Here is a 27,784-nt window from a genome sequence, read left to right as displayed (position 1 = left end):
GATGTAGGCCTACATATTAGTCATCACAAGGGGTCAGTAACATGAGGTTTTGAATGTGTAAAGATTTGAAGAATCAATATACATAATATGCGTGACTGTGTGGGAGTACGGAAGAGTATTGCTTTCACTGGAGGAAAAAAATCTACTCTGTTTTTCTGAATTAACGAGTTAATTATCTCAGAATTACGAGATCATTTTTAATGAAAAAAAGTTTTTGCTCTGTTTTTATGAATTAGCGAGTTAATTATCTCAGAATTACGAGCTAATTTTTAAAGAAAAAAAAAGTTTTTGGTCTGTTTTTCTGAATTAATGATTTAATTATCTCAGAATTACGAGATAATTAAGTCATTAATTCAGAAAAACAGAGCAAAAACTTTTTTTTAATGAAAAATTATCTCGTAATTCTGAGATAATTAACTCGTTAATTCAGAAAAACAGAGCAAAAACTTTTTTTTAATGAAAAATTATCACGTAATTCTGAGATAATTAACTCGTTAATTCAGAAAAACAGAGTAGATTTTTTTTCCTCAAGTGAATGCAATACGCTTCCGTATGGGAGTGATCAAAGAGACAGCGGTATTTTTATTAAGGACCTTCGGACACTAGGACCCAACCGTAGGCAGAAGTTTTGCCGTTCACTTGAGGCTTCAGAAGCACCTGCAGCTCTCGAGAACTCAAGAGTTCATCTCCTCGCGGACAGCAGCACAGGTGCGTACAACCTTATACACAAACATGATATTCTTGGTCAAAAATGAAAAACGCGGTTACTATTGATTGTTAAAATAATTTTAACCGTATTATATATCCTATATATATTTAGGCTATATATGCATTTCTGCAGCTTTGGGCTACTGTGGGCACTTCATGCCTCAGCTTTTTTCTGTTGTTAATGCTTTAATCATTCATAAGTTTCCTCAATTTTCAATTTTAGATGTCTTTGATGTGTAGATTGTAATGTTTTATTGTAACGTTATCCCAAACACAACTTTAAATCTTACCACGAAAAATTATTCACATTATTACGACAGTTTCATGTAAATTCACATAAATATCCTATTTTCAGCCTTTTTATGTGATTGGTTTGTGATTTTTGTGCAGATCCTCAATATGACAGAATGCATCAAAAACTGCTGCAGGACATTTATGTCCAAGAAGTATGAACCAGAGATTCAGAGTAAGAGAGATTATCTCTCTCCCCTATAGACCTCCTCATGATTGTTGTGTTCGTTATACATGCATACAATATACTGTATATAAATGTACATGTTTATATGAGTTATGAAAGGTGTATTTGTATACATTTAAATGTTTTATAGTGATTAAGTTTCGACCTCCTGCTAAATTAACTGCTGAGTCTAATGTGAAGAAGAATGTTGGAGTATCAGAGGATTATCTGCTGTCTAAACTGCCTCCAGACGGCCGGGACGTTCCATTCATCATCCCAACCTTCAAACCCTCCTACATCCAGCCGAGAGGATCACAGCACTCTGGCTACAACATTGGGCAACAGAGTAAGCAATATGACTTATTATGAGTTATTTGGTTAGTTTAATTAAATTAATTAATTATATTTGTTTTTTATTTTCTTAAATTATTTTTTTTTTAAGTACATATTTAATTAGATACAAATGATTTTAGGTGCCACAAGGACCACTTATGGAGAAAGGAAGGCAGAGCTCGCAGGAGCCGGTCAAATGATGTATGACCCTGATTTGACCTTAAACAGCAGTCATATGATCAGCTACATGTCACCAGGCTCATTGAGACACCTCACTCTGAAAAACAGACCCATCAACAGTCCTGGCACAGGTGAGATCTGCCTAAAACCTCAAACCTGTTTATTACCTGTGTGTGCTGTTCAAAGAGTGCAGTTTCACTTCCTCATAGCATCACGTAACTTCTCAGCATGTAACCTCAAATATTTACATTCCTAACCACCTGTGCGTAATCCTTATGTTTTATTCCTGCTCCTAAATCCCCAATTGTTCATGGCAGATTTGCACTGACAATGTCCCTGATCATATTGTTGAGAATGCTTCATTAGAATTTATATACATTTCATATATACATAAATGGAATCACTTTTGTTACATAATGTGCTGTACTGAATCAACTGCAGAAGTGCAAGTATTTAAGACTCTTTCTAAGAGGAAAATGAATTAAATGATTTGTGTCTCTTTGTTTTACAGGTTTGGAACACAGTGGCAAACAGAAACTCAGTCTCTCCATGTATGATTTGTCAAACCCTCAGAGCCACGTACAGGTGAGTTCACACAAATGCACACACACACTTAACAACCCAATCCATTAAACTGTATCGTAATTAAAACTACATCGATCACATGCTGCTGAGATCCCATACACCTGTTCACATGTGAGATATAATATTTGATGTATAAAAAGAAAGGTAATTTATTTCTATGATGGTAAAGCTGAATTTTCAGTAGTCATTACAGTCTTTAGTGTCACATGATCCTTCAGAAATCATTCTAATATGCTGATTTGGGGCTCAAGAGACTTTAATTATTTTCAATGTTGAAAAAGTTTGCATTGCTTAATATATTTATGTAAACATGATATATTTTTTAGGATTCTTTGATTAATGGAAATTTCTACATTTTTATTAATTTCTTTGTATTAATTTCTTTACAAAGTCCTAACAATTAGCAAACTTTTAAAGTGAAGTGTATTTTATAGAGGGATATAATAATTAGTAAACATTTTTATGACTATTATTTATCATTATTTATATAAACACTATACTAGTTAGTCTGGATATCAACTTTGAACTTTAAGGCAAGATATATTAACTGCTAACTTTAATTCAAAACTGGTTTGTTGTATTTGTTACTGGAATAATTAGCTCAATATTTATCTTAGTTAATAACTTAATAATAATTAATAACTTTAGTTATCATACTACATGCATTGTTAGTATGCCAGAAATCATTATTACTGTTGGAATCTCTATTTCTCTATTCTGTAACAGATCTCTATTTTTGTTTCTTTTTTTAAGTTTCAAAGTTTTTGTGGTCTTTTATCAGTTAGATCAGATTAAATTCCCGATTGAAGTGTGGTGTATACATAATACTTTGCTATTTAATGATTAGCAGTGCTGTTGTTCTGTAACATTTATTCCTCTCTTGTTCCTCCAAGCGTTATGATTCTGTATCCAGTGTCCAGAGCAGCACATCCTCCATTCAGGATTCCTTTGGGAGCAGCCGTAGTCTAGGTAACCATTCATGACGGAACACTAAAATCGTAACTGCAGACAAGCACATTCCAAAAGAACCCTCAAAAGTCCCTTCCAATAGAACTCTCTGGAAAGGGTTCCGCTCCACTATCACCTGGAATTTCAACTACAGTTTTATTTGTTTGGTTTTCCTTTTGTTTTTTCAGGGGCTTTTTGGACCATTTATTTCCCAACAATCTTACCCCCTCTCTCCTCACCGTGTACACACATAAACATAGACTGTCAAACAAACTCACACACACACACACAGGACAGACTCAGATGACTGCAGATTGTGAAATCGTAAAGGGCAGACACAGTAATTGCTTCCAAATGTTTTCCCTGAGGTCCAGTACACAAGTCCTCAGATAACTTTCAGAATGTAGGTCTGTGGATCTTTAAACACATAACACAAATAATAAAAATCTAAATACATTGCATTTCTGTCTACCATTCTGCATTTTTCTAATTTAATTGAAAGTGTTTTTAATTAACACTCAGCAAACAGTTGGATTTTAAATTTGGTTTGTCCCTCTTTTTCTTTATCCCATTAACTGAATATTATATAAAACATTTATGTGTGTTTGCATGGATGTGTGTGTGTGTGCGCGTAGGGTCCATCACGCTGTCTGGTGATGAGCGGGATTGTGAGCCAGGAAAAGTGTGTGTGCACCTGAAGTATGAAGAGGCGGTGGAGCAGGTGTGGATCACCTTAGTGAAGGTATGATTTCATCCAGGAGAGGCTTTGCTAGTCTACAACAGGCCATTGTGTCCCATCTAGTCCAGCTGAATGGTGCCTCTGTGTTGCTCTGAGAGACCTTTAACAAGTGATCACATTTCCAACCAGCTATTTTTAATCTCTCTTTTTCAAATAATTGAAAATAACTTAATGTGTATATCTGTCTGTCTCTGCCTCTTTATTTTACACAATATATAGTGTACATAATATATTAATGTTACATATTAATGTTAATTTATTTACATTATTTAATTTATGTTTGGAAGTGACCAAATGGGGTTGTATCTTAGAGTGTGAGTTGTTTATAATATTAACAAACTTTTTGATCTCATTTCATAATATTTGTTTAGTTTTATTTCTGTCAGTTATTTTTTAATACAAACAAGGCCCTGCCTCTTTTTTCCTCCACTGAGAAATGCCCTTTGTTGACATACAGTGGTTTTAGTGGTTGTAAAAGCTCATAAACTGTACGTTGCTTTCTCACTGTTTCTCATTTATTCTCTCATTTTGGTACTCCCTCTCTTTTAGTGTACAGATTTGAGTGTGTATAGTGATGGGGTGGAGGTGCAGAAGATTGGGATCAAAGGAGTCATCACCATGACCAAGCCAGTTCGATTTAAGAGCACCGCCAAGGAAGCATCAGCAGTGAGTAAAATCCAGCCGTCATAAAACATACAACAGCCAAGATTCGATTGAAGCTTCATCAAGGGGTTAAAATGATTAGCATTATCCCCTGCTGGTAGATGCCAGAATTATACCATCTGCTTCTAAAAGGTGCCTTTCTGCTTTGGCAGCCATTCAAAATTAGCCATGTACTCTGATGAAATGAAATATTTTGCTAATATTTTTAAAATATTTAAAATATATATTTAAAATATTTTAATATATTTTTTTATTATTTAAAAGCTTGAAGTCAGATTTTTTTTTAAATGTTTTGAAATTTTTGATCATCATAGAATCTTGACAAGACGTATCATGGTTTGCACAGTTTTCAACATTTAAACATTATAATAAGAAATGTTAAAGTACCAAATCAGTAAATCAGAATGATTTCTAAATGATCACGTGACACTGAATTTTAAAATATAGATATATGTGACCCTGGACCACAAAACCAGTCAATTTTTCGAAACTGAGATTTATACATCACCTGAAGGCTGAATAAATAAGCGTTCCATTGATGTATGGTTTGTTAAGATAGGACAATATTTGGTCCAGATACAACTACTTGAAAATATGGAATCTGAGGGTGCAAAAAAATCGAAATACTGAGAAAATCGCATTTAAAGTTGTCCAAATTAAGTTCTTAGCAAAGCATATTACTAATCAAAAATTAAGTTTTGATATATTTAAGGTAGGAAATGTACAAAATATATAAATACAGTGTATTTTTGGCTATTGCTACAAATATACCCGTGCTACTTATGACTGGTTTTGTGGTCCAAGATCACATATATATATATATATATATAAAAACAAAAAAAATTAAAAATGAATTTATATTGTAATAGTTATACTGTATTTTGGTTGAATAAATGCAGGCTTGGTGAGCTTAAGAGTCTTCATTCAAAAACATATATCACATTTTTTTCCATTACGATGAATGAGAAAAACATTTCCCAGGAATCATAGACCTCATAGATTGATATTACAAGAAATGCATATTAAGATTGGCAGCTCTGCCATTATTTAAATTAATTTGTGATGATTTATTCAGCCCTCCCTTAAGTCCCACCTGTGTTTCTTGAATAATGACCATTCCAGCTGGACTGAAAAGTCCCACAAATCCAAAGCTGCAAAAAAAAACATGCTTCCTCATATAAGCAAAAACACATGTAGAGCTTGTAGCTAATTATCCCTCTGGGTATATTGTCTCTCTTTCTGTCTCGCTTTCAGGACACTGTCTTCATGGAGACATTCGTGTTCACTCTTAACTTAGAGCAGATACGCAGATCTGCGCTGGTGCTGCGCCTGCAGGCTCACACACCACGTAAGCGTACGCTGGGAGAGTGTGTATTATCTCTGCGAACCCTTGGACTGGAGGAAACAAACCACTGGCTGGAGTTCAAGCCTCACACTAAAACACATGTGAGTCCTCACCTGCTGTATCTCAGTGTGACTGCATATCTAATCCCAAATGTCTCTCTCTCTACAGAGCCTTCCTAATTTTGACAGCAAGGTTCTTTGAAAAAAATTTAAACTTCCACCTTCAATTACCCACAGTGCTTCACTCACCCACTGGACCACATATTTTACTTGCATCACAAATTACACAGCTGCACTAGTTTTGCTCAGGTCTTTTCTGTGATATTGAGGTCACTGGGGCTGAAACAGACAGACAGAGAGAGAGAGAGAGAGAGAGAGAGAGAGGGGAAGAAATCAATGTACTGAAACCAGCCATTTCCATACTGCTGAAAGCACTCCTTGAAGGAATTAACTTCAAGAAAAATTTCAGTTGTTAACTAATGTTAATTAATGTTGTTTACATTTCTATTGATTAAATAATCCTGAAATTCCACAGAAAAAATAAGGATGTCTGTTTTCAACATTGATAATAATAAGAAATGTTTCTTTAACACCGAATCAGTATATCAGAATGATTTCTGAAGGATCATGTGATCATACTGAAGACTGGAGTAATGACTGCTAAATATTCAGCTTTGCCATCACAGGAAATAAATGACATTTTAAAATATATTAAAATAGAAAACAGTTATGTTAAATTGTAAAAATATTTCAGAATATTACTGTTTTTACTGTATTTTTGATTAAAAAAATTCAGCCTTAGTGAGCATAAAAGGCTCAAAAACATTAACAAATTTACCAAACCCCGAATTGAACAGTAGTCTGTGTACATACACATACACTTGCCCGTTTATATATTATTTAGAAATATTTCACATTTATATACATTAAATTTTACAAGTTGATCATTAGTAACATCTAAATACCTATACATAATATAAAAATTTGGATATTTAATTCTGCAAAATGAATCTTACTGTGTCACTTTATCATCTTTGTACATCATTTCACTGTAAGTAGGTCATCAAAACATTGTTTGGCCTACTGAATACTGCCAAACACACATACAGGTATCAGATATGGCACTATTTGCTGATTTTGCCAACTTTTTTGAACATTTGGAAACAGTGGTTCAGCGTGTCTTGCTTGTATGTGCATGTGACTGAAATCAAACACTTAACAGGGAAAATTGCTTTTTTTGAAAAGAAAGTCTTTTCATTCAATAATGAGGTGTTTGACAGAACTGTGCTCCAGAATGAAAGTCAGTGGAATCTGGTCTAGAGGAAGTTTTTTTTCATGAATAATGGCTGTGTATGTTTGCTACTGGGTCAGAAATTGTTTTGGGACTCAACTATAAATCAGTGAATCAGTTGCAGCAGGTAGTCTGCCATTACATACACACACACACACGCACACGTGTGTGCAACATAACACCTAACCCTATTGTGGATTGTTTTGTGTCTGCCTGTGTGTTTCTGTAGGTGTGTCATGCTGAGCTTCAGCTGGCCTTGTGCTTTCAGCCAGTGAACAGTCGAATGCAACTCCAGATCCACAGTGCTCAAAACCTTCCATCATCTTCCTCACCTCTTACACAGAGTGAGTCTTTCAGCTTTAATCATCATTTCATACATTCTCAATAACATAACTTTTTACATCCTAGTCCATTTTAAATATATTTTCATTATAAGTTAAGTTGTTCTCCTGAAAGCCCTCTTATTTCTTATTTATTTCCCCCCTTAGTTTATTGTTGTGGAAGAATGAATATGACAAATACGACAATGTTGATAAAATGAACTGTGCAAGTGGATGTTCTCTTTAGGTTTCTTTGTGAAGGTTGAGTTGTTGAGTGAGGGTAGGGCCTTACTGAAGAGGAAGACGAAGGTGATAAAGTCATCAGAGGGGCAGATCCAATGGGATGAAGTGCTACACTTGCCCATCACCAATCAGGACCAGAATCTGCAGCTGGCAGTCAAACTCTACAGTCGTGGCTCTGTTCGGAGAAAACACATGCTTGGACAGGTCAGTTTGGCGCAAAATACATACAGTACTCACTACATTTAGTATGGAACACCTTTAAAGTCATTTATTTGATTAAAAAAACTGCAACATTGTAAAATATTAAAATGTTTTCTTTTGTAATATACTCCAGGCTTCAGTGTCACATGATCCTTCAGAAATTATTCAATAAGGAGATTTGGTGCTCAAAAAACATTTAACATTATTATGTTGAAAACAATTGTGCTACTTTTTAATTTTTTTGGTAGAAAACTTGATTCTTTGATGAACTGAAAGTTCAAAAGAGCAGAATTAATTTGAAATGTAATTTTAGAAACATTATACATCACTTTACTCTCCCTTTTGACTGATTTAATGCATCCTTGTTGTATAAAAGTATTAATTTCATTCATAAATCTTACTAAGCCCCAAGTTTCAGTCTTTATATGTGACCCTGGACCACAAAACCAGTAATAAGTGTCAATTTTTCTAAATTGAGATTAAATACATCATCTGAAAGCTGAATAAATAAGCTTTCCATTGATGTATGGTTTGTTAGTATAGGACAATATTTGGCCGAGATACAACTATTTGAAAATCTGGAATCTGAGGGTGCAAAAAAATCGCCTTTAAAGTTGTCCAAATGAAGTTTTAGCAATGCATATTACTAATCAAATATTAAGTTTTAATATATTTACGGTAGGAAATTTACTAAATATCTTCATGGAACATGATCTTTACTTAATGTCTAATGATTTTTGGCATAAAAGAAAAATGGATCATTTTGCCCCATACAATGTATTTTTGGCTATTGCTACAAATATACCCCAGTGACTTAAGACTGGTTTTGTGGTCCAGGGTCACATATGTATTCCTTCATTTCCAGGTCCTCTTGGGTTTTGACAGCAGTTCTCCTGAGGCAGTGGAGCAATGGAAGGATTCCATGGCTAAACCTGAAAAAGTGGTGACGTCTTGGCACAGACTTAGTCGACTCTAAATTGAGAGGATGAATAAAAAGAGCTTTTTTAGCAGATGGTTTTTAAATGCAGCTTCCAAAAGCTTTTTTATCTTTGAATAATTAAGTATTGTATGGTTATTTCAATTATAGTTATTGTAGGGTAAAAAAAAAGTGCTTGTATAAAACTCTCTGGTAGAAATGACTCATTTACAGGTCTAAATTGATTACACACACTCAGATCCTTGTGTAGATAATCATGTATTCAGCTGTTTGTAGATGTAACGTTCTATGTTCTTCAGTGGTGTAACTTTGAAAACACACAACTGTCTAAAACATAGCACAGGAACAGGATACGTAGACATTATGTGCAATAAAATGTATTATACAGAGCTCTACAACTGTCAGTATAGCAACATGGCCAAATAAAGAGGAGACAGTCAGCTAATTAGCCTACTTTACAGAATTCATGAATGAAGTATTATGTTCAGTATTTTTCTCTATCATCGCCATACAATTTCAGTGCTACTGAGTTAATGTGAATCTGTTCTCTGCAAAAACAGATATTTGCATTTTCTGAGCAATTTAATGAAGATTGTTGCACTTTCGCTTGCTTTTCGAGAATGATAAACCTGTTTTAAGTGCAGTAAAAACTGTGTTGGTGTTGGGGTGAACACTATCTAAAAAGCTTTTATTTTTAGAAGGGTTTGGGTTACATTCCTCTCCATGGAGGACAATTCTCAATTCTTCAAATTGTGCCCTATTTCCTTTCACAAACACAAGAAAAAGAGAAAGGCCACTAGAAAGTGCAACAAAGAGACTTTTGTTAACACATTTCACTTCTCTACATCTTTTGTGCTACCCTTAATTCAAGGCGACCTAACTTTCTAGGCCTTGTCATTTCTAAGAATTTATTTTTGCACAGGTCACAGTAGCTTGTCTAAAAGTGTACATTGTATTCATGTTTAAGTACATTGTGTTAAGTAATGCTGTAGTTCAGCGGACATGTGATATTATGTAAGGCAGATATTTAAAAAGCTAATATTTTGTTCATATTGACTGTATTTTGTATGCATACATACAAAGATAGTTTGATTCCAGTCTGGCATCCTGATGTAATAGAAATAAAAAAGATAACATTGCTTGTAAAAGAATCCATTGTGTTAAATTTTAATGGGTTTTTGTGTGAGTGTAGGTTCATAAAAGACACTTTCATTTATGTTTTATATGATTTGACAACTGTACTATGGCTTGATAACATAATATGGTGATTTATTACCACCATTCTCCAACCCAGAGGAAACATTATAAACAGACCAAGGATGATTGTGTGGGTCTGAATGTTTGTGCTCCTAACCCCTCTGATTGTGCTGCTGTTTTAAAGGCCTACATCCGGGTGTGAGTTAATTTACGTCAGAACTTTCGGGATCACTGTTTGAACAGTGTTAATGGTTATTTCTGATGACACACCCCCAGCTGCAGCAAATCCCAGTAAAACAGCTGATCTTTGTGTGTGAAAGTATTTGTGTAATGTGTCATATCCATAGCAACCATACAATCAAATACTAAAAATGGTCATATAAAAGACAATAAAAATGGCAGAAGCCAAGTGACAAAATTAATAATAATAATTTTTAAAAATATTAGAAAAAAGTCAATATGGTAATCATTAAAGTTAATATGGCAGAATTGTTTTTCAGTCTCTCTCTCTCTCTCTCTCTCTCTCACACACACACACACAGCTGTGACCAGGGGGCTGTGTACCTTTGTCTGTCCTGTGTGTTTCAATTAAAAGTGGATCAGCAGGTCCGGGATTTTAACTTCGTGTCCAGGATCTGCAATCCTCACAAATTTGTTCAAACTGAGAATTTGCTCATTTGCATCATCACACCATCTACACCTTCCCCAAACTGAAGTTTTCACATTTTCCAGCTCTTTTACAAGCACATAAAACAATGAGGGGATTTTTAATGGATATCTTGTCTATGTTATAGACTGACATAGTTTACCCCAAATAACAGAAAACAAAACGAAGCTGGGCCAAAATTTCCCAGAATCAGTTTTGAGTATACTCAATTGCTGCGCGAGAGCACCATCTAGTGCACTATAGAAATGAATGAACAATGAAAGAGCGTTTTTTCTTAGATGGTCCTCACTGCAGAACTCAAGATCCAGGGGGCGTGGTTGCATCTAGATCCAACTCCTCCCACCTTACATGGACCTAAATCTACCCGTCTCCACCCCCTGATCCCTAAACCCACCCATCCCCAGCCCTAAACCTACCATCTCCACCCCCTAGATGTGGATCCAACCCCGCCCCCTGGATCTTTGTTCTGCAGTGAGGGGCTACTGTTTTTTTGGTAACTGCTGTTTGGCCGTGTTCCCGTCGTAATTTACCATCTTCACACAGTTCATGTAGGAACATGGCCGCTAATTTCTGAGCAACACACAGATTGTGTAAGAATGTCTCGGCACAGCTATTCATGCCTGTTGGCAAATTCCAGTTTTCCAAATTTGTGTGTGTGTAATTTAGAATCTTAGAATCTTTTCATAACAGTCCGAACGTGTTTACAGTAACATTTAGAATTCTGTAATATTCTGAAGAAACATTCAGAACAATGCTGTACAATAGCCTCTAACTAATATACTGACAAACTCGGAACAAAAGAAAAGGAAAAATAACATTGGGCTCCTCTGTATATTTAGACTAAAAATAATTACAATTCATAACATTTCTAACAAATCTGAATTTAATCTAAACATGAAACATTAATGTAGGCTAACAAATTTTTTGCCTACTCATTAATTGTACTGTTATGGTTTATTAGGGTAAAGCTTACAGTTTTTACTAAGGAAATACAATTAGTATATGAGTTTTACAATGTTAAGCTGCACTGCCATAGCAACAAACATCCGGTCACCTGAATCTCACCTGAACTAGATCAATATGACTCAATCTGTCTGCGTCAGTGACTCAGGAAAGCAGCCCCCAACAGGAATGTCCCAACGGAGAGTTGTGTTCTTGTAAGATTTAACAGAATCATATTCATTTTAATTCTATCATTGCCTAATTAAACTTTACTAGCTCTAATAGTTTATTTTATTAATTTTACATTATTTGTTTTTGTTTTTCTCATCAAATTCACGCCCAGACAAAGTTTTCTTGCTCAGCGTTGATTGTGTGCCCTAAACCCGGGGGCGCCGATAGGAGGTGCGCGCAATGACGCGCATTCTGAGGAATTCCGCAGCAGCTATAAAACACCTGATAAAGCGCTTACCTGCTTATTGAGACTACAGTTAGTTAACAACATGGGCACTGAGTCAGAAAATAACGGCGTGCTTAAAGAGGGCTTTCTGGTGAAAAGGGTAAGAGACATTTAAACCTTTTTAAAATCTACCCATACTGACAAATGAGCTCCTAATTGTTATTGGCTTATTAACAAATGATGATCATTTTTAGGGTCATGTGGTTCAAAACTGGAAAGTTCGTTGGTTTGTACTTAAATCGGACAGACTTCTGTATTATAAATATGAGGGCGGCCAACGGGATTCCTGCCATCGAGGGACGATACCGCAGCGTGACTGCAAAATCACATGCCCTTACCTGGAGTACGAGAACAGACCGGTAAGTACAAAACTACATTACAAGTTACAGTATAGTGCAGTTTTATAATGTGCTGTAAAGGAATTTAAAACAGAGTAACGGCATATCTCAATATAACGCAATAGTTGGTTATTTCCACAGTCAACAAACAAATAGTATTGAGAAGTGGCTTATCAGTGGTTTAGTTAAACCTTAAACCCAACACTGGGAGTGTCTTAGTAAGTGCTTCAGATGTTCACAGCCTCTGGTTATGGCTAATATGCATTAACCTTTCATTATTTTGTTTTGCAATTTTGTTCACATGCACTAGCATGTCAGGAGCAAACTTTCTCCGGGTAAAACTTTGCAATGGCTTTGATTTATAGTCCATGTTGTTTAAGAGGTGTAATCAAACCCCAAGTAATGGAGTTTTCTGTGGCATGTTGTTTATGCCAGTTTCATGTATAATGCTTTAGTGCTGTGACTGAAGGCTTCTGTCATGGTAACCACATTTTACACCCTGCAGTTGGTGATGAAGCTGCAGACCAGCACTTCAGAGGAACACTTTCTGGAGGCTTGCACAAGAGAGGAACGTGACGAATGGGCTGCGGCGATTGGTGCAGTGGTACAGAACCTCAACCCACGTGATGCACTGACCACCTCCCCTTCTAAAGGATCCACATCACTCCAGCTTCACAATGTCAACCTCAGGTAGCTATATATGTAGTTTGTCAATATATGTGAATATGTGTTTGTGACGTCATATCTAAATGTGTGTCTGTATATTAGTCAGGTGGTGGACTCCATGTATGATGTGCACAATGGAATCCGGCTGTGCAGTCATGTTGAGCAAGGCAGCTCTTATACCAACTGTTTCTCAGGTCAGATACTCAAAAACACACTGATCTAACACAATAAAGCATGAATGTGAGTTATTAAAGACATTACATTCTCTCCTGATAATCTTAATTTTTATAAAATCCTGTTCAAATGTTTAGGAATGTTAAGATTTTAAAATTTCTTTGAAAGAAGTCTCTTGTGTTTACCAAGGCTGCATTTATTTGATAAAAATACAGTAAAACAGCAATATTTTTACCATTTACCATGAAATATTTTTACCATTTAAAGTTTTTTCAAAATATATATTTTATTGGGTTTAAAATGTAATTTATTCCGATAATGGCAAAGCCGAATTTTCAGCAGCCATGACTCCAGTTTTTAGTGTCACATGTTTCTGCAGAAATCACTCTAATATGCTCATTTGATAGTTTTGTGTAAACTGTGATTCTTTTCAGAAATCTTTGTTGAATAGGAAGTTTTGAAATATATATATATATATATATATTTGCAATCTAAGTCACTTTCTAGCTTATGTGGACAGTATGTGTGTGAAGTATAATCTTTTAGACACAATATCTAGTTAGTTTGTCTGTTTTTTTCTTCTTCCAATGAGTTGCTTGTTTTTTTTTCCTGTTTGATTCAGTGTATTAGAACCAATCTGTTGAGTGAATGATTCACTCATAAAGACAGTGACTTGTCGCCACCTAATTGTGAAACTAGAGTGATTCAGCATACTGACTGACAGGCTGTCTGGAACTTGTGAACAGACAATCAAACTGTTTTTTGTTTGTATGTGTGTAGGCTCAGCAGTGGTGGACTGGCTTGTGTTTAACAAGCTAGCTCTGACCCGTGTGGAGGCAGTAACATTAGCCTCTGCACTGCTGGATGAGGCCTCTCTGCGGCCCATCGGGATCAGGAGCGCAGATGCTCTCTGTAACGCAGCTCTAGGAGAACAGTTCCTCGATGACTCCACTGCACTCTACTGCTTTGTAAGGTTCAAATCTCTTTCTTCTTGTTTTATTCTCTATTCAGTGCTTTTTATTTATACTAGATAAAAGATGTCCTAAACCAAATGGATATGATTTCTCAAACAGTCCCAAAACTTCCACAAGCGAGGCAGTGTGAAAGCAGAGAAGTCTCGGTCTGCGGTGGAACTCAGTGGAAAAGTGGTGAAGAGAGGTTACCTGCTCAAACAGGTGAGCACTCCACTATAAGAAGTTTTGAACTGAAAAGTGCTTATCTTGATGCTAATGGTCTTTTTATGTGTGTCAGGGGCACAGGGTGAAAAACTGGAAGGTGAGATTGTTTGTTCTGAGAGCGGAGCCTGGTTTCCTGCACTATTATGACCCCAGCAAGGTGAGAACGCTGACCTGTAATTCACAGACTGTATAAGTACATTTTATGCTAAAGTGTAAAGAAATCATGTTTATTTTTGTGCTGACTTTCTCAGGATGACATCACTCCGGTTGGCAGTATATCTCTGCGTTGCTGTCTGGTGTCTGCTCTGGATGATAACGGCATACCATCAGGTGAGTCAGATTTACAACTCTTCTGTGGAAGTGTCTGAAGTCTGATGACTACCTGTTTCACAATGAGTATTTACAAAGCAATTCCAGATATGAATCAAAATTAAGTAAAGGCTTTGCCACAGACCGAAAACACTGAACAGCAATGATTTGGGTCTTGTTGTCAAGGTAGCAGTAATATTTACAGGTAAACACTGTGAACACAGAAGCTAATGGTCACTTTCCTGTAATCTTCAGGGGTTAAAGGTAAAATCCAGGGGAACCTCTTTAAAATCATCACTCAGACGGACACACACTATTACATCCAGGCGCCAACACACGAAGAGAGGATTGACTGGATCCAAGCTATTAGAAAACTGACTTAATTAGGTTATTGGTTGTATTGTTAATTTTATTGTTTTTCCTGAATTTATATTTCTGTCTGTCACACATCTATTTAGAAATATTGTGCTGTTTTAATAGTTGTAAATGTGTTATTTGTGTATGTGCAAAGAAAATGAATAAACAGTGTTATACAGCTAGTAACAAATAAAAAAATATATTAATATAAAAATGTAATGAAATGGGTAATACACATGGGGCCTCATTCAAGTCAACATATAGAATATTTCCATATAAAATTCAGATTTCCCCAAATCTAAAGTTTTAATATCCCTGATAAAGTCTGTATCTGATGTTTGATATAAGCTTATACATTCAGTGAATGTACTTTGAAAGCATAAATGATGATCATTGTGAAATTTATTTTGTAAAATAAAAGTTACATTTGTGTAGTTGTCCTCTGGCAATCATATCTGTGCATACCTGCAGTTTTGTTATGAGCCGTTAGCGTGTTTTTACCTGCCGGCTGTTGTCAGGTAATAGAACTGACTTCATGTCTTTCACAAATCTGTTGGGTTTTTTGTTGCTATGGTTTAAAAACACACACTATGCCTGTGAGCATATTTCTCACTCTCTCTTTCAAACATGCCCAAATACACACACACACACACACACATGTTTGTTTTTGTGAAAAGTGGGGACATCCCATTGGTGTAATGGTTTTTATACAGTACAAACTGTATGTGCCATTGCCCTACACCTAAACTTAGCCCTCACAGGAGACTGCATTTCAACTTTCCCAAAAGAAAGCTCACTCTGTATGATTTATAAGCGTTTTGAAAAGTGGGGACATGGGTCAATGTCCTGAAAAGTCACCTTCACCTTGTAATACGTGTCATTATACAAATGTATGTCCTCGTTTGTAAGAAAAACGCGTGCACACACACATATTAAATAACCTAAATAATCAGATCTTCTTAAAAATTCTTTAAGAAAGGTTTACTGTTTACAGTACATATTGCAATTATTAGATGTTAAAAGACATTCAAGTAGACCTTGCTTTTAATACATGCTTCATTTGCAGCATTAAGTGTGATAGCACCAAGTACAGGCTTCAGATGGACTTTGAGTCCTTTTTCTTCAAACCAATACAGTCGCAGGGAATTGCATTTTAAAGTGAACATTCGGGTGTCAGTTATGAATCCTTAGGTTCCTAAAGCCATCAAAACTGTTCTGCGGTACATTCAATTAAACAAAAAAAGTCTGACTTATTCTGTTCTGTTGAAGTGATTTAACAACATTTTTAGACAGGCAAACAAAAAATATTCCTGTATCTCAAACTGTAGAGAATGTCGCTAGCAACATCAAGATTATGGGTTTGATTAAGTGAATGCAGGAACTGATCAAAATGTGTACCTTGAATGCAATGCAAGTTTCTTTAGATAAAAGTATCTGCCAAATGTGTAAATGCAAGTGAATTTGAACTACAACAATTACTGCTACAAAAACACCCAAAGTTCTCTACTGTATAAGTGCATCTAATGGAACAAATGAAGGCACTTTTGCTTCTGTATGAAAGAGACAAAGAAACTAAATATCTAATCAAAAGCAAACAAAAAAGGTAGTACATTATGTATTATAAAAACTATATGAAAGAAATCCTCTATCTGAGCTAGTTTATGGAAAATCGTTCTTAATTTGAATTTTTATGCTATCTGCATTGATTAAAGCTGGTTGCACATGAGGTAACACAGCTCCTTCAGAGATTTTCTCCTATGAATGTGTTCAAACAAACGCAAAACCATTTTAAACTGAACAGCCTCATTTGCCACTACAAATAAAAATCACTGGAGAAACTTTACCAAACGGCCAATTAGCCTATCAAAACAAACACATACCCAACTGAATTGATTCTAAGTGTTTTAAATGAACTGAGGGAGTTCTGGAACTTTAAGACAATTGTGTACAGTACGCTCAGGATTCTAAAACCTCAGCTAAGTTGCTTCTATGAAAAGTCTATGTCATCATGGCAGGCAATTCTTCACTTGCTCAAGCCACTTTGGTGAGCTGTAGGTCTCCATGGACTCTAAGAGCAGTGAGAGACGCGAGCTGAGTCAGTCTGTGAGTGAAACCACACAACGGCTGCCCATCCACCAGAATACGGAACTGCTGGTGCTCGCACACAATCTCCATCTGAGAGAGACAGAAGATAAAAACAACATTGTGACAGAAAGGTGGGACATTACCAAAGACTTGAGCTTTATTAGCTGTGATCACAACCTTTAAACACACTTTGACTCTTTACCTTAAAGGGCTCTCCTGGAGCAAAGGGGAAGAAAGACAGCGCGGTTTCTGAAGCGCCCCACTTTCCTGACAGACGAGCGTTGCGAAGCACAGCCTTTTCTGAAAAGTTCACCTTCAACTCTAAACCCACATCACCCTCGATTTCCTCATCCCCTTCTCGTTTAGACTGGCATGCCACTAACACTACCATACTAAAGAAACAGACAGAAAAAGATCAGTTTAAAAACCAGCATCATTTTAACAGACTGTGTCAATTCTGGAATCCACATCAAATCACATTATGAACCAGCAGTTTCTGGGTAACCCTTAGTTGCCAAATATGGCCAGAATTGTCCAATCTTTTTTTTCACCATTTTTTTCCCAGATCAGTCTGGCTAATCCTTCATGGGAATTGACCTTTTTCCCACACTGGCAAAACAGAAGTGGACAACAACAGCTGGAAAAACAAATGTATTGCACTGTAAAAAAGTAAGTCAATTTAATTGAAAACAAATGTAAAAACGTTACAGTAAAAACCCATAAATATATATAAAAACTTTAAGTTACCAGACAATACAATTTTACAGTATGTTTTTAGAAGCAAAAGGAATACATTTCCGTAATTTGTGGAGAATATTTGTATTCCCTGTCGAAATTCCCTGCTCAAACATCACACTTGTTTAGATTTTATTTTAATAATTTATTTCTTATTTTTGTTATACACTGTAAAAACGTGTTAGATTAGTTGGTATACATAATGTATACAAGTTGTTTCAGAGATGTTAAATAATATGTTTGACTTGAATAAAATAATTTCAATGTTTACATTTTTAAGTTATCACTTTTTTCATGCATGTGGCTACATTGTATAGTACACACTGTATAGAAAACATTATTGGGACACCCCCATCTAATAAACAAGTTTGACTTAATTATTTCCATGAGTACAAATCTTAATGTTAAAGCATATAATGATATTCTAGGGAATTGTGTGCTTCCAATTTGTTAGCAACAGTTTGGACAGGACCCTTTTCTATTCTAACATGACAATGCCTCTGTGTATAAGACAAAGTTCAAAAAGACATGATTGATTCAGTCAGTGTGGAAGAACTTGACTGGTCTGGCCAAGTCCAAATCCCAGCTGAACACCTGATTGCAGACCTTGAGTCAAAAACTCATCACCAAACACCAATGACTTGTAGTACATATGCGTACAGTCATTTTAGACACTTCCAAAAGTGTTGCAACAGAGATGGAAATACAGTTTTAATTAATACATGAATTATGTTTCCATCTTTCTTGCCACAGTTTTGGAAGTGCCTTTTTCTGTTCTAAAGAAGGGGGTGTCCCAATACTTTTGTATGTATAAAGTAATAAATATATTTACATAAAAATACATACTTTACATATATACATATACTAATATTATATACACACACATGGTATTGCAGTTAAATGGGTGTTTTCCCACATGCATTTAAACTGAGTTCTATGTGTTCTCTGTTGGCACCCATGTTTTCTTTTGCTCCTGTGTGAACTGGAGACGTTAAAACGGTTTAATCCCCGATACAACTGGCTCATTGTGTCACGCATCTCATCCTCAATGAACCGACTCATTCAGGATGTGTGTGGATGTGACAGTGGACAAATGAACGCATGTGCTGGAGAATGCATAGACAGTTGTGTCTGATACGAACCTTTTGGGCTGCTTGTGAACAATACCCATCACTACCAGCCTCATGGTCGGCCGTAGACCCCCTCTGATCTCCCCAGCATAGTCCTCCTCCTGCAGGAATAGTGCTTTACCGTCATTCAAATATCTAATGCTATAATCAGGCAAAATACGAATGATTATTTATTATTTGTACTGATTTAAAATCATCACTATATCTTAAAACCATCGCTGCAAGACATCCTTTTCACAATTTACAGTTTATTTTAATATATAAATTATATATAAATATGCCAATTGCCGAGTCGTGTCATTTATAAATGTAGCAGTCTCAAATATAGACTATATAACATATTTATCAGTCAAATATACCAGTCCCTGGGCGCCAGCACAATCAATCAATCTCTGTGGCGGATAAACTCTAAAATCATTAACATTATACTCACGTTTCGGATGTTCCCCTTATCTGTCATGCTTTCCTCTGTCGCGAATGGCTTTAGTTTAGTCGTGCAGGTGTTGCGTTTCAAGCGCGAGGACAATAGCGGAATTGATCATCGCAGTGCGCGAGACCGGCGTCGAATCCGCGAACCCCGCCTCGCGCCACTGCGTTGCCATAGTAACCATCGCAGGCAGGGAGTGATGATGATATAAATACAGTAGTGACTTCAGCACATATCAAAATTAATTAATGAATCTCTGCTCGTTATTACATAAACCAAGCCTCGTGATTCCAGAAATACAAATTACGCAAATCCAGGTAAGTTTCAATTGATTTGAATAACTTTTATGCTTATTCTTATACATTAAAGGCGCAAATTATACCAATATAAACGCTAATTCACTTGGGAATAAGCTCATATAATGGTGGACTCACAAACATGGACAACACACTCAAGAGACATAATTAGCTCCCAAGTCTCATCAGGTGTATTGTTTCACGTTCCCATCTAACCAGTCTGGCTCTTTGTTTCTGCAACATGCTTTTATCACCAGAGAGAGTTTCCAAGGTTTATAAGCTGCAAATTACTGATCAGGTTTCCTAGTGTCAGCATTTTTCATTCTGGCTGTTATTACAATTTACATTTCTCAGTTCATATTAAAATAATTTGATTTGACCAAATACGAACAATTGTGGCATCAACCCAAATAATCTGTAGTGCAGCAACAGAAACAAGAAAATATTTACGATTTAAGACCTTCACGATATTTACTGACTATTAAGACATTCATTGTTTAAATTAAATAAAATGACATAATAACTGAATGACACATGCGCAATTTACATCTGCGTAAAGCCACGCAACTATCAAACACAGTTTCATAATAAATCCAAAAGATTATAGGTCACAACAATCATCTACCAAAACATTAACTGCAGATATAGTACTGCAGGAGAAATGGCTTATTTGGACCTCTGGGAGACAAATATTGTACGAAAAAAAATAGTTTTTAGGCGTTTTTTTTTTTTTTTTTTTTTTTTTAAATCATATTGATTACTAACATACAATAACATAATACAAATTTATAATCTGTCAATCCAAATGTTTGGTACCTAGATTTAAACTGAAATCAACTAAAGGAATGTCAATACATTTTTTCATTTATTTATCACAAACGACTGTGATTGGCTCAGCTATGTAGCGCTGAGAAAAGTATCAGGTATCACTTGACTACATCAGCAATCGCAGTAAAGTTATTTCCATCTAAATAATGACTAGCAATTTAATTGTCACCAAAAAGAAGTATTGTTATTTAATTAGAAGCCCAGCCCATTGATCGACAGCTTCATTGCATTTGCCATTCCTACCCCTCTTTCATTTCTATTGATTTGACCCTTGAACTGACAGCTCGTGGATCAGCTGATTGAGTCACGTGACTCGGCTCTCTCATGGCCACACACAGCTGATGGCACACATTTGAACGAGCTGTGCTCTAGTCTGACATATATAGGACAAACTCAAATCGTGAGTGCTAATTTAATCATTTATTCATTCTTTTACGTAAGAGTAAAACGATGTACTGACAGTGTAGTCAATTTGCTCTCTTCCAAACTATTTGAAGTGGACAGTGTCTGTTGTTTTGCTGTCATCATTTCACTTTTTAGAGCTGTTACATAAGTTTAAATCACGCGAATCGCAATGTAAATACGGTATAGAAGTCGTTAACAGCTTAAATCCAAGAATTGCTGACATCAATTCTGTAACTTTTTCTGCTTAAGAATTGTTTTTAACCTTATTAACCGGTTCTGATCTTCTCACTTGGAAGTCTGTACATTTTTGTCGGCTTTGGATTTAGTATTATTATATCTTATGGTTGTTATTTTATTGAAAGTAAATGCTTTTCTGGATCTTTACAAAAATGTGTGCATACATTCTGATTTTGATTTGATCTCACTTATGAGATTACAAGCTTACAAAACCGCTTTTCTACTTTAGATGTGGAATAATTCATAGCACATCTGAGGCCAGTAATCTTTCCGTGGACCTCAACAGACTGCTGAATCAAAGCGGACTGTCTATCATGCATCCGTTTGGCCGTGAAGAAGAGACCTCCAGACGCGAGCTCTTCGGCTTCTTCACGCGGTGTTTGACGCGCGGTGAGTGGGAGCTCGCGGCAGCCTGCGTGGGTCAGCTCGGCGATGCGAGCGGAGAGGATCCCCATGGCCCACACAACATCGTTAAAGCCATCGTTACCCACCCATACCCGCTCAGGTGAGTGACCCTGGCAGGAATGCTCATTAAAGTCATAAACGACATGAACCAATGCCGAGAACAAAAATGTAATCAAATTCATTTTCCTCTTTCTGTGGATAGTGGTTACAATAGTTATAGTAACTTTTGGTGGAAACTGTGGTAGGCTACTTAACATTTCGTTATAAGAGGTACTTAACATTTCATTATGTTGAGGGTTCAAGAGGCCAAAGTTAAGATATTTTAGGAAACACATCTGTTTTTCTTTTGTTTATACTTAGGTGGGAAACAGTGGGTAGTCCTCACAGACTGGCCTGGTATTGGCTTCAAGTTCTGGAAAGGCAGACTAAAATAAAGGTGTGCGTTTTCCACTGGATATCATTTTTCATGGATGCTTCAATTAGGAAGCATTCATCACTGTTATTAGTAACTCTTTTTCCTGATGCAGATTATGGTTACCTTTTCTGCAGGTGAGCGGGTCTGTGAAGAGAGAACTGGAGTTCATGTTGCTTCTAGAGGATCTTGGAGACATGCCACTGTCTGTGCTTAAGGTATGACAAATTTCAACTACTGTATGTTGATTCCAAGTGTGTAGCATATAAAGTAAGACACTGTTGTAACAATTTTATGGCTTTTTATTGACAAACCTCAGATTATTTTTGTTTGCTTTCAACTCTGATATGGTTCTACTCTATTAGTTGCTGTTGTGCACATGTGCACAGTTGAGCAAGACATACAGTAAAATAACATTTTACTTTTGCACTCTCTTCCATTCTGACAAATATTGCATCCCTTTGCCATGTTAAAAAAATCTTAATTTTGCAATAGACAATTTTTAAGTGACGGTGTTTCCAGAAGTCTAAAAAAAGGTCTATTTTCATTAGTATAAGTGATGTATGAAGTGCAGCTTACACAGAAGTCAATCTCAAACCAAGCAGTTTTTTGTTGGTCAGTGTGGCCAAGTATCAACCCAAATCTGCAAAATCTTTTGCCTTAAGCAAAAATCCAAATTTTATGCAATCTTACTGAAATTATTTAGCCCTTGAAACTTCGCAAAACAATGGTAAATGTAAAATTGCTTGTATGCTTTGTGGAAATTTCAATTATTTCTTTTACTGAGATGTGTATACTCTATTTGACAGCCTCTATAGACATGTGTGTCCTGAAAGATATATACACCATCACTAAAAGTCATATGTTTGTTTTAAATTATATTAATTTTAAATTATATTAATTGCATTACATTTTAGTTTTTTTCAAATGTGCAAAATGTGCTCATAATATTTTATCAAAAATATTAGTGTTAATTGTACAACAACAACTCTTCTCTGTAAACAATCACAGCAGTTAATGATTGACAGCAATCCAACGATCCAATCAATTCTACAAAATCAAGTGTCATTTTACATTTTTTTTCACATTTGAGAAGTCATTTCACTCCGATATATGTCACAATAAAGAAGAAACAATGATCACAATTTTTGTTTCATGCTGTCTTTACTTTGCTCTATATCTTCCATAGGAGCTGCATGAAGCCTTCCTGTACTCTGAGGAAGTAAAGGGAAAGATTCCAGGTGATTCCACCCCTCCACTGAGCGCTGCTGTTCTATCCTGCCTCCGTTCTCTTTTAACCCGCCAGCAGCCACGGCTCTGCCACTCTCTCATCAGCTTCCTTCAGCACTCAGGCCACTCCAGAGACCACGCCTTACAGGACGTCTTCATCCAGCACCTCACCGAGCGAGTGAACGTGCCTGTGGAAGAGAGGAACGAGAAATGGGTGGAAGAGGTATGTTCAGCGCTGGCCTTAGCACCATGGGGGCCAGAGAGGTCAAATGCTCAGTTAGAGACCCTGTGGAAGGGTTTGTGGTCGGCTAGAGAAGGGCCCATGACAGAGGAGAGAATCCTGGGATGTCTGCTGAGGCCGCAGGGTCAGGCTCTGTTGACGTCTTACAGCGCCACAGCGCTCAGACTGCTCAAAGAGAAACTGCTGAGAGAGGCTCCACATACACAGGGTGAGTCAATTAAGTTGACTGTGATCATACAGACAACCAGGTGCAGAATCACATTTTGTTTCTGTAATAATCCGTCTTTTTTTTTTTCTATGAATCTTGAAGCCAAATACTGACATTGAAATGCTAGTAATAGATTTATCTGTTTTGTTAATGATCAATGTACTGCGTAATATTTTTATTCAGAAGAACAGTATTTATTTGGAATACATTTTTTGTGACATTGTAAATGTCTTAATGGTATTGTATCTGGAAACAAAAACTAGAGCAACTGTAGGTCAACGGTAATTTAAAGTCTTAAAAGCAAACCTATTGATTCCAATGTATGTGTTGTGTTTTAAGGAAGTGAAGGATGTTGTTACTGGTGTGTGTGCCACCTCCTTTACTTTGACTTTTCACACTTCTGCTCATGTGGTCATAGTTCCCTACCAAACCATGTTCAGTTGTCACACCATTTGCATGTGATCTTTTTTTTAATCAGACATCATTGTATTGTTGCTAGTCAAAACCTCATCTCTATTTCCTTCTAGTTGACTTGCCTTATATGGAAAGGGTCATGTTTGGCTTGTGCTGTCATGGTGACAAGCGTTTGGTGTGGAAAGCCATTTACTTTGAGTGTTTGAGCACTGGAAAACACTTTCTGGAGCAGGTCTTGGTACGTGCAAACAGAGGCCAATAAATAGTGAATGTGTGTAATCGAATTTGTCAGTCTTTCTCTGCACTTAATTCCTGAAGTTAGTCAATTAGAAGTTTCATTAATTTAAAAACAACATTTATAAAAGTGTGTAGATGAACGCAACACAATTTTTCCTCTAGTTTTATAATTGCAGTGATACATCCTTGTTGTTTGCAGCTTACTGGTTTAGAGCTCATAAAGCGAGAGGAGTTTGCCAAACTGGAAACACTATTGCAGGCTGAGTTTCAGCCTTTGTCCCGCCTCTTGTTGTTGTTGGGCTGGATGCATTGTCAAAGCCTGGATTCTGCCAAAATCCTTTTAAGAGTCCTGCATAACCAACAGGTCAGTAGTCAAATACAGTATATGACTGTCAGTACAAAGCCACATCCCTTCTCCAGCTTATTCAAGACAAATTATTATTATTATTATTATTTTTTTGTAGTTTAGGTGCTTTGGGGTTGTTAGAACAATAATAGATTGGTTATAGTTGTACAGAAATGTTGGCCTATAACCAGCTATACAGTAAAAACCAACAAAGCATTTGTTGTATTAGCAACCCAGTACTTTGTAAAATAACATTGTCAAAAAATCACCATAGTCTGTAAATGGTCATTTCAGGTAGATTTAACCATTTTTGTGTTTTTAAATAATAGCCTTTAAAGATTTTAAATTCCTGAAAGATTTTATATAATAAACCTAATGTTACAAGAAAGTTTTTTGTTGTCTAAGGGGCCACTCATGCTCAGTATAGTTAATGTTCAGTTTGAACAGTCTAATTTTAGAAGTCCATATTTACTTTAAAAATTCCCTCCAGCTAAGGTGTGATCTTGACGAGCATTTCTAAAATGTGCTATGTTTGCTTATGCAACATATACATATACACACAGTCATGGCCAAAAATATTGGCACACTTGGTAAATATGATCAAAAAAGGCTGTGAAAATGAATCTGCATTGTTAACCCTTTTTAGATTTTTTTTTTTTTTTTTTTTTTTTTAAATCACAAAAATCTAATCTTTCATTGGATAATAAGAATTTAAAATGGGGGAAATATCATTACGAAATAAATGTTTTTCTCTAATACACATTGGCCACAATTAGCGGCACACTTTTATTAAATATTTTTTTAAACCTCCATTTGTTTAACAACTCTAAATTTTCTCCTATAATCTCCTATGATGAGGTTAGAGAACACCTGACAAGAGATCAGAGACCATTCCTTCATCCAGAATCTCTCCAGATCCTTCAGTTTCACAGCTCCATGACGGTGCTTCTGCTTTTGTCCGGTTGGAAGATCCAACCATGGTCCATTATAAGATTTCTAACAGAGTCAGTCACTTATAGATTTTTTTATCTGTTGGTATTTGATAGAATCCATGATGTCATGTGTCTAAACAAGATGTCTAGGACCTCCAGCAGAAATATAGGCCTACAACATAAAAAATACAGCACCATATTTCATTGTACACATGGGGTACTTTTTATCCCGGTGTTCATCAAATCCATCTTGAGTGTTTGCTGCTAAAACCTCATTTTTTAGTTTCATCTGACCATAGAAGCCAGTCCCATTTGAAGTTCCAGTCGTGTCTGACAACTGAATATGCTGGAGTTTGTTTTTGGATGAGCTAGGATAATTTTTCTTGAAGCTCTCCCAAACAACATGTGGTGATTGTAGGTGCTGTTTGACTTTTTTTTTTTTTTTTTTTTTTAAAGGTTTTCTGACCCAAGAGACTCTATTTTCTGCAATTCTCCAGCTGTGGTCCTTGGAGAGTCTTTAGCCACTCAAACTCTCCTTCTCACCATACATTAGGACGATATAGACACACTTCCTCTTCCAGGCAGTTTCGTAACATTTTATGTTGATTGGAAATTCTTAATTATTGCCCTGATGGTGAAAATGGGAATGCTCTAGCTCTTTTCTTAAAGCCACTTCACTAATTTGTGAAGCTCAATTATCTTTTGCTGCACATCAGAAATATATTCTTTGTTTTTTCTCATTGTGATGGATGATTAAGGGAATTTGGCCTTTGCTTTCCCTCCCATTTATATTTCAGTGAAACAGGAAGCCATGGCTGGATAATTTCATGTTCATAATCACCCTGTAGTGCTCAAATTGTGAATATGAATGGAATATACTTCAGAGATATTTTACTCATAAGAATTTCTAGGGGTGCCAATACTTGTGTCCAATGTGTATTTGAGAAAAACATTTATTTCATAATGATATCTCCCCCCATTTAAAATTCTTATTATCCAATGAAAGGTTAGATTTTTGTGAATTTTAAATAAAAGATCAAAAGGATTAACAATGCAGATTAATTTTCACAGCCTTCTTTGGTCCTATTTACCAAGGGTGCAGATATTGCTGGCCATGACTGTGTGTGTCTGTGTGTGTATATCTATCTTTTTTTCTTTATCTCTATCTCTCTGTAGCCCCAGAAAAATGATTCCGTATTGAGTGAGTTAGCCTGCACTCTGTCCTCTCAACTTGGTGTGTTGGAATGGTGCGACGAGAACAACCCGTGAGTTAAAACACAGTTGTATGCTTTCTTTTTTGCGAAATGGTTGTTTTAACCTAATGAATATATTATGTATTGACCTACCATGAAATCTTGTGCTCACCAAAGCTGCATTTATTTGATCAAAAATACAATAAAAAGCATTGTAAAAATATTATTACAATTTAAAATAACTGCTTTCTGTTTTAATATTATGTATTCCTGTGATGGCAAAAAAAAAAAATCTTGCAATCCCCAGACTTTTGAATGGTAGAGTATATGTTTGTTTATTTACTGGTATACATACTTGTACAGAGGGATATCCCACGATGCCTTGCTGAGTCACTTACACATGCTGGACCATCACTCTGCCCTGTATGTGCTGCACTCCCTGACACCCCTCGCCAAATACGAGGAACACGGAGTTCTGGAACTGCTGCAAAGAACAGGTATAAGACGCAGCGGACATTTGAATTCACACAGATCTGCAGAAACTTTAAATCTTTGTTCTATGCTTGTAGGAGATCCTTCATTAGTGGACTCACTCAGCAGCTCTGTCCAGCGGAACATCACTCTGTTTCGAGGCTTTTGTGCCATGAAGTATGCCCTCTATGCCATCTGTGTGAACGCACACATGCACACCGGCTGCCTGGACTGTGAGCCACTGCATCAGCAGCAGACAGAGGCGGGTCAGGGGGAGGAGCCACCCAAAGGTGATGATCTTGATAATAAACCAGTTAA

The 27,784-nt window shown here is 36.2% G+C and overlaps 4 protein-coding genes across 7 annotated transcripts in view; 3 read left to right on the top strand and 1 right to left on the bottom strand.

Annotated features, from left to right (window-relative positions):
- The first annotated feature begins 643 nt into the window (after positions 1-643).
- LOC306884173 (tandem C2 domains nuclear protein-like) lies at positions 644-10,093 on the top strand. The gene is made up of 12 exons (XM_079439891.1): positions 644-708; positions 1,099-1,174; positions 1,317-1,511; positions 1,639-1,809; positions 2,190-2,263; positions 3,157-3,232; positions 3,847-3,953; positions 4,500-4,616; positions 5,868-6,059; positions 7,478-7,592; positions 7,816-8,015; positions 8,878-10,093. Exons 2-12 carry the CDS (start codon positions 1,108-1,110, stop codon positions 8,986-8,988), a joined length of 1,425 nt encoding a protein of 474 aa, XP_079296017.1. The 5' UTR covers positions 644-708; positions 1,099-1,107; the 3' UTR covers positions 8,989-10,093.
- A 2,093-nt stretch (positions 10,094-12,186) lies between these two features.
- Positions 12,187-15,667, top strand: LOC306883898 (pleckstrin-2-like). The gene is made up of 9 exons (XM_079439403.1): positions 12,187-12,312; positions 12,407-12,571; positions 13,056-13,240; positions 13,319-13,410; positions 14,171-14,358; positions 14,464-14,565; positions 14,642-14,725; positions 14,820-14,898; positions 15,133-15,667. Exons 1-9 carry the CDS (start codon positions 12,256-12,258, stop codon positions 15,258-15,260), a joined length of 1,080 nt encoding a protein of 359 aa, XP_079295529.1. The 5' UTR covers positions 12,187-12,255; the 3' UTR covers positions 15,261-15,667.
- A 528-nt stretch (positions 15,668-16,195) lies between these two features.
- Positions 16,196-19,773, bottom strand: LOC306884532 (galectin-related protein B-like). Of its 2 annotated transcripts, none has more exons than XM_079440466.1 (4): positions 19,618-19,773; positions 19,197-19,285; positions 17,522-17,711; positions 16,196-17,409 (listed from the first exon to the last, which is right to left on the bottom strand). In XM_079440466.1, the coding sequence occupies exons 1-4, from the start codon at positions 19,642-19,644 to the stop codon at positions 17,266-17,268; spliced, it is 450 nt and encodes a 149-aa protein (XP_079296592.1). In that variant the 5' UTR covers positions 19,645-19,773; the 3' UTR covers positions 16,196-17,265. The 2 variants fall into 2 exon arrangements, with proteins under 2 accessions (XP_079296592.1, XP_079296593.1); XM_079440467.1 differs by having other exon boundaries at positions 16,202-17,409; positions 19,197-19,325; positions 19,618-19,754.
- A 1,263-nt stretch (positions 19,774-21,036) lies between these two features.
- LOC306884513 (zinc finger FYVE domain-containing protein 26-like) overlaps positions 21,037-27,784 on the top strand; it is a 25,116-nt gene continuing 18,368 nt past the window's right edge. For all 3 annotated transcript variants that reach the window (XM_079440439.1, XM_079440438.1, XM_079440437.1), the window contains exons 1-10: positions 21,037-21,135; positions 21,607-21,882; positions 22,143-22,218; positions 22,332-22,412; positions 23,384-23,873; positions 24,401-24,525; positions 24,724-24,888; positions 26,979-27,067; positions 27,359-27,492; positions 27,565-27,756. In XM_079440439.1, the coding sequence (XP_079296565.1) occupies positions 21,692-21,882; positions 22,143-22,218; positions 22,332-22,412; positions 23,384-23,873; positions 24,401-24,525; positions 24,724-24,888; positions 26,979-27,067; positions 27,359-27,492; positions 27,565-27,756 (1,543 nt within the window). In that variant the 5' untranslated portion in view covers positions 21,037-21,135; positions 21,607-21,691. The remainder of the gene's footprint in view (positions 21,136-21,606; positions 21,883-22,142; positions 22,219-22,331; positions 22,413-23,383; positions 23,874-24,400; positions 24,526-24,723; positions 24,889-26,978; positions 27,068-27,358; positions 27,493-27,564; positions 27,757-27,784) is intronic.

Source organism: Barbus barbus (genome assembly GCF_936440315.1).
Source record: "Barbus barbus genome assembly, chromosome: 18".
In the NCBI taxonomy this organism is placed as follows: domain Eukaryota; kingdom Metazoa; phylum Chordata; class Actinopteri; order Cypriniformes; family Cyprinidae; genus Barbus; species Barbus barbus.
This window is presented reverse-complemented; position numbering and strand designations above follow the sequence as displayed.

Bases quoted from the DNA above. Each gene is read 5' to 3' on its own strand.
- LOC306884173 (XM_079439891.1), top strand. From the start codon at position 1,108: ATGACAGAATGCATCAAAAACTGCTGCAGGACATTTATGTCCAAGAAG. The intron at 1,175-1,316 runs GTAAGAGAGATT...AATGTTTTATAG, and splicing joins GTATGAACCAGAGATTCAGA to TGATTAAGTTTCGACCTCCT. The intron at 3,233-3,846 runs GTAACCATTCAT...GTGTGCGCGTAG, and splicing joins TGGGAGCAGCCGTAGTCTAG to GGTCCATCACGCTGTCTGGT.
- LOC306883898 (XM_079439403.1), top strand. From the start codon at position 12,256: ATGGGCACTGAGTCAGAAAATAACGGCGTGCTTAAAGAGGGCTTTCTG. The intron at 13,411-14,170 runs GTCAGATACTCA...GTATGTGTGTAG, and splicing joins TTATACCAACTGTTTCTCAG to GCTCAGCAGTGGTGGACTGG. The intron at 14,359-14,463 runs GTAAGGTTCAAA...TTTCTCAAACAG, and splicing joins CCACTGCACTCTACTGCTTT to TCCCAAAACTTCCACAAGCG.
- LOC306884532 (XM_079440466.1), bottom strand. From the start codon at position 19,644: ATGACAGATAAGGGGAACATCCGAAAC. The intron at 17,712-19,196 runs GTTCGTATCAGA...CTGTTTCTTTAG, and splicing joins GTTCACAAGCAGCCCAAAAG to TATGGTAGTGTTAGTGGCAT. The intron at 17,410-17,521 runs GTAAAGAGTCAA...TGTCTCTCTCAG, and splicing joins CTCCAGGAGAGCCCTTTAAG to ATGGAGATTGTGTGCGAGCA.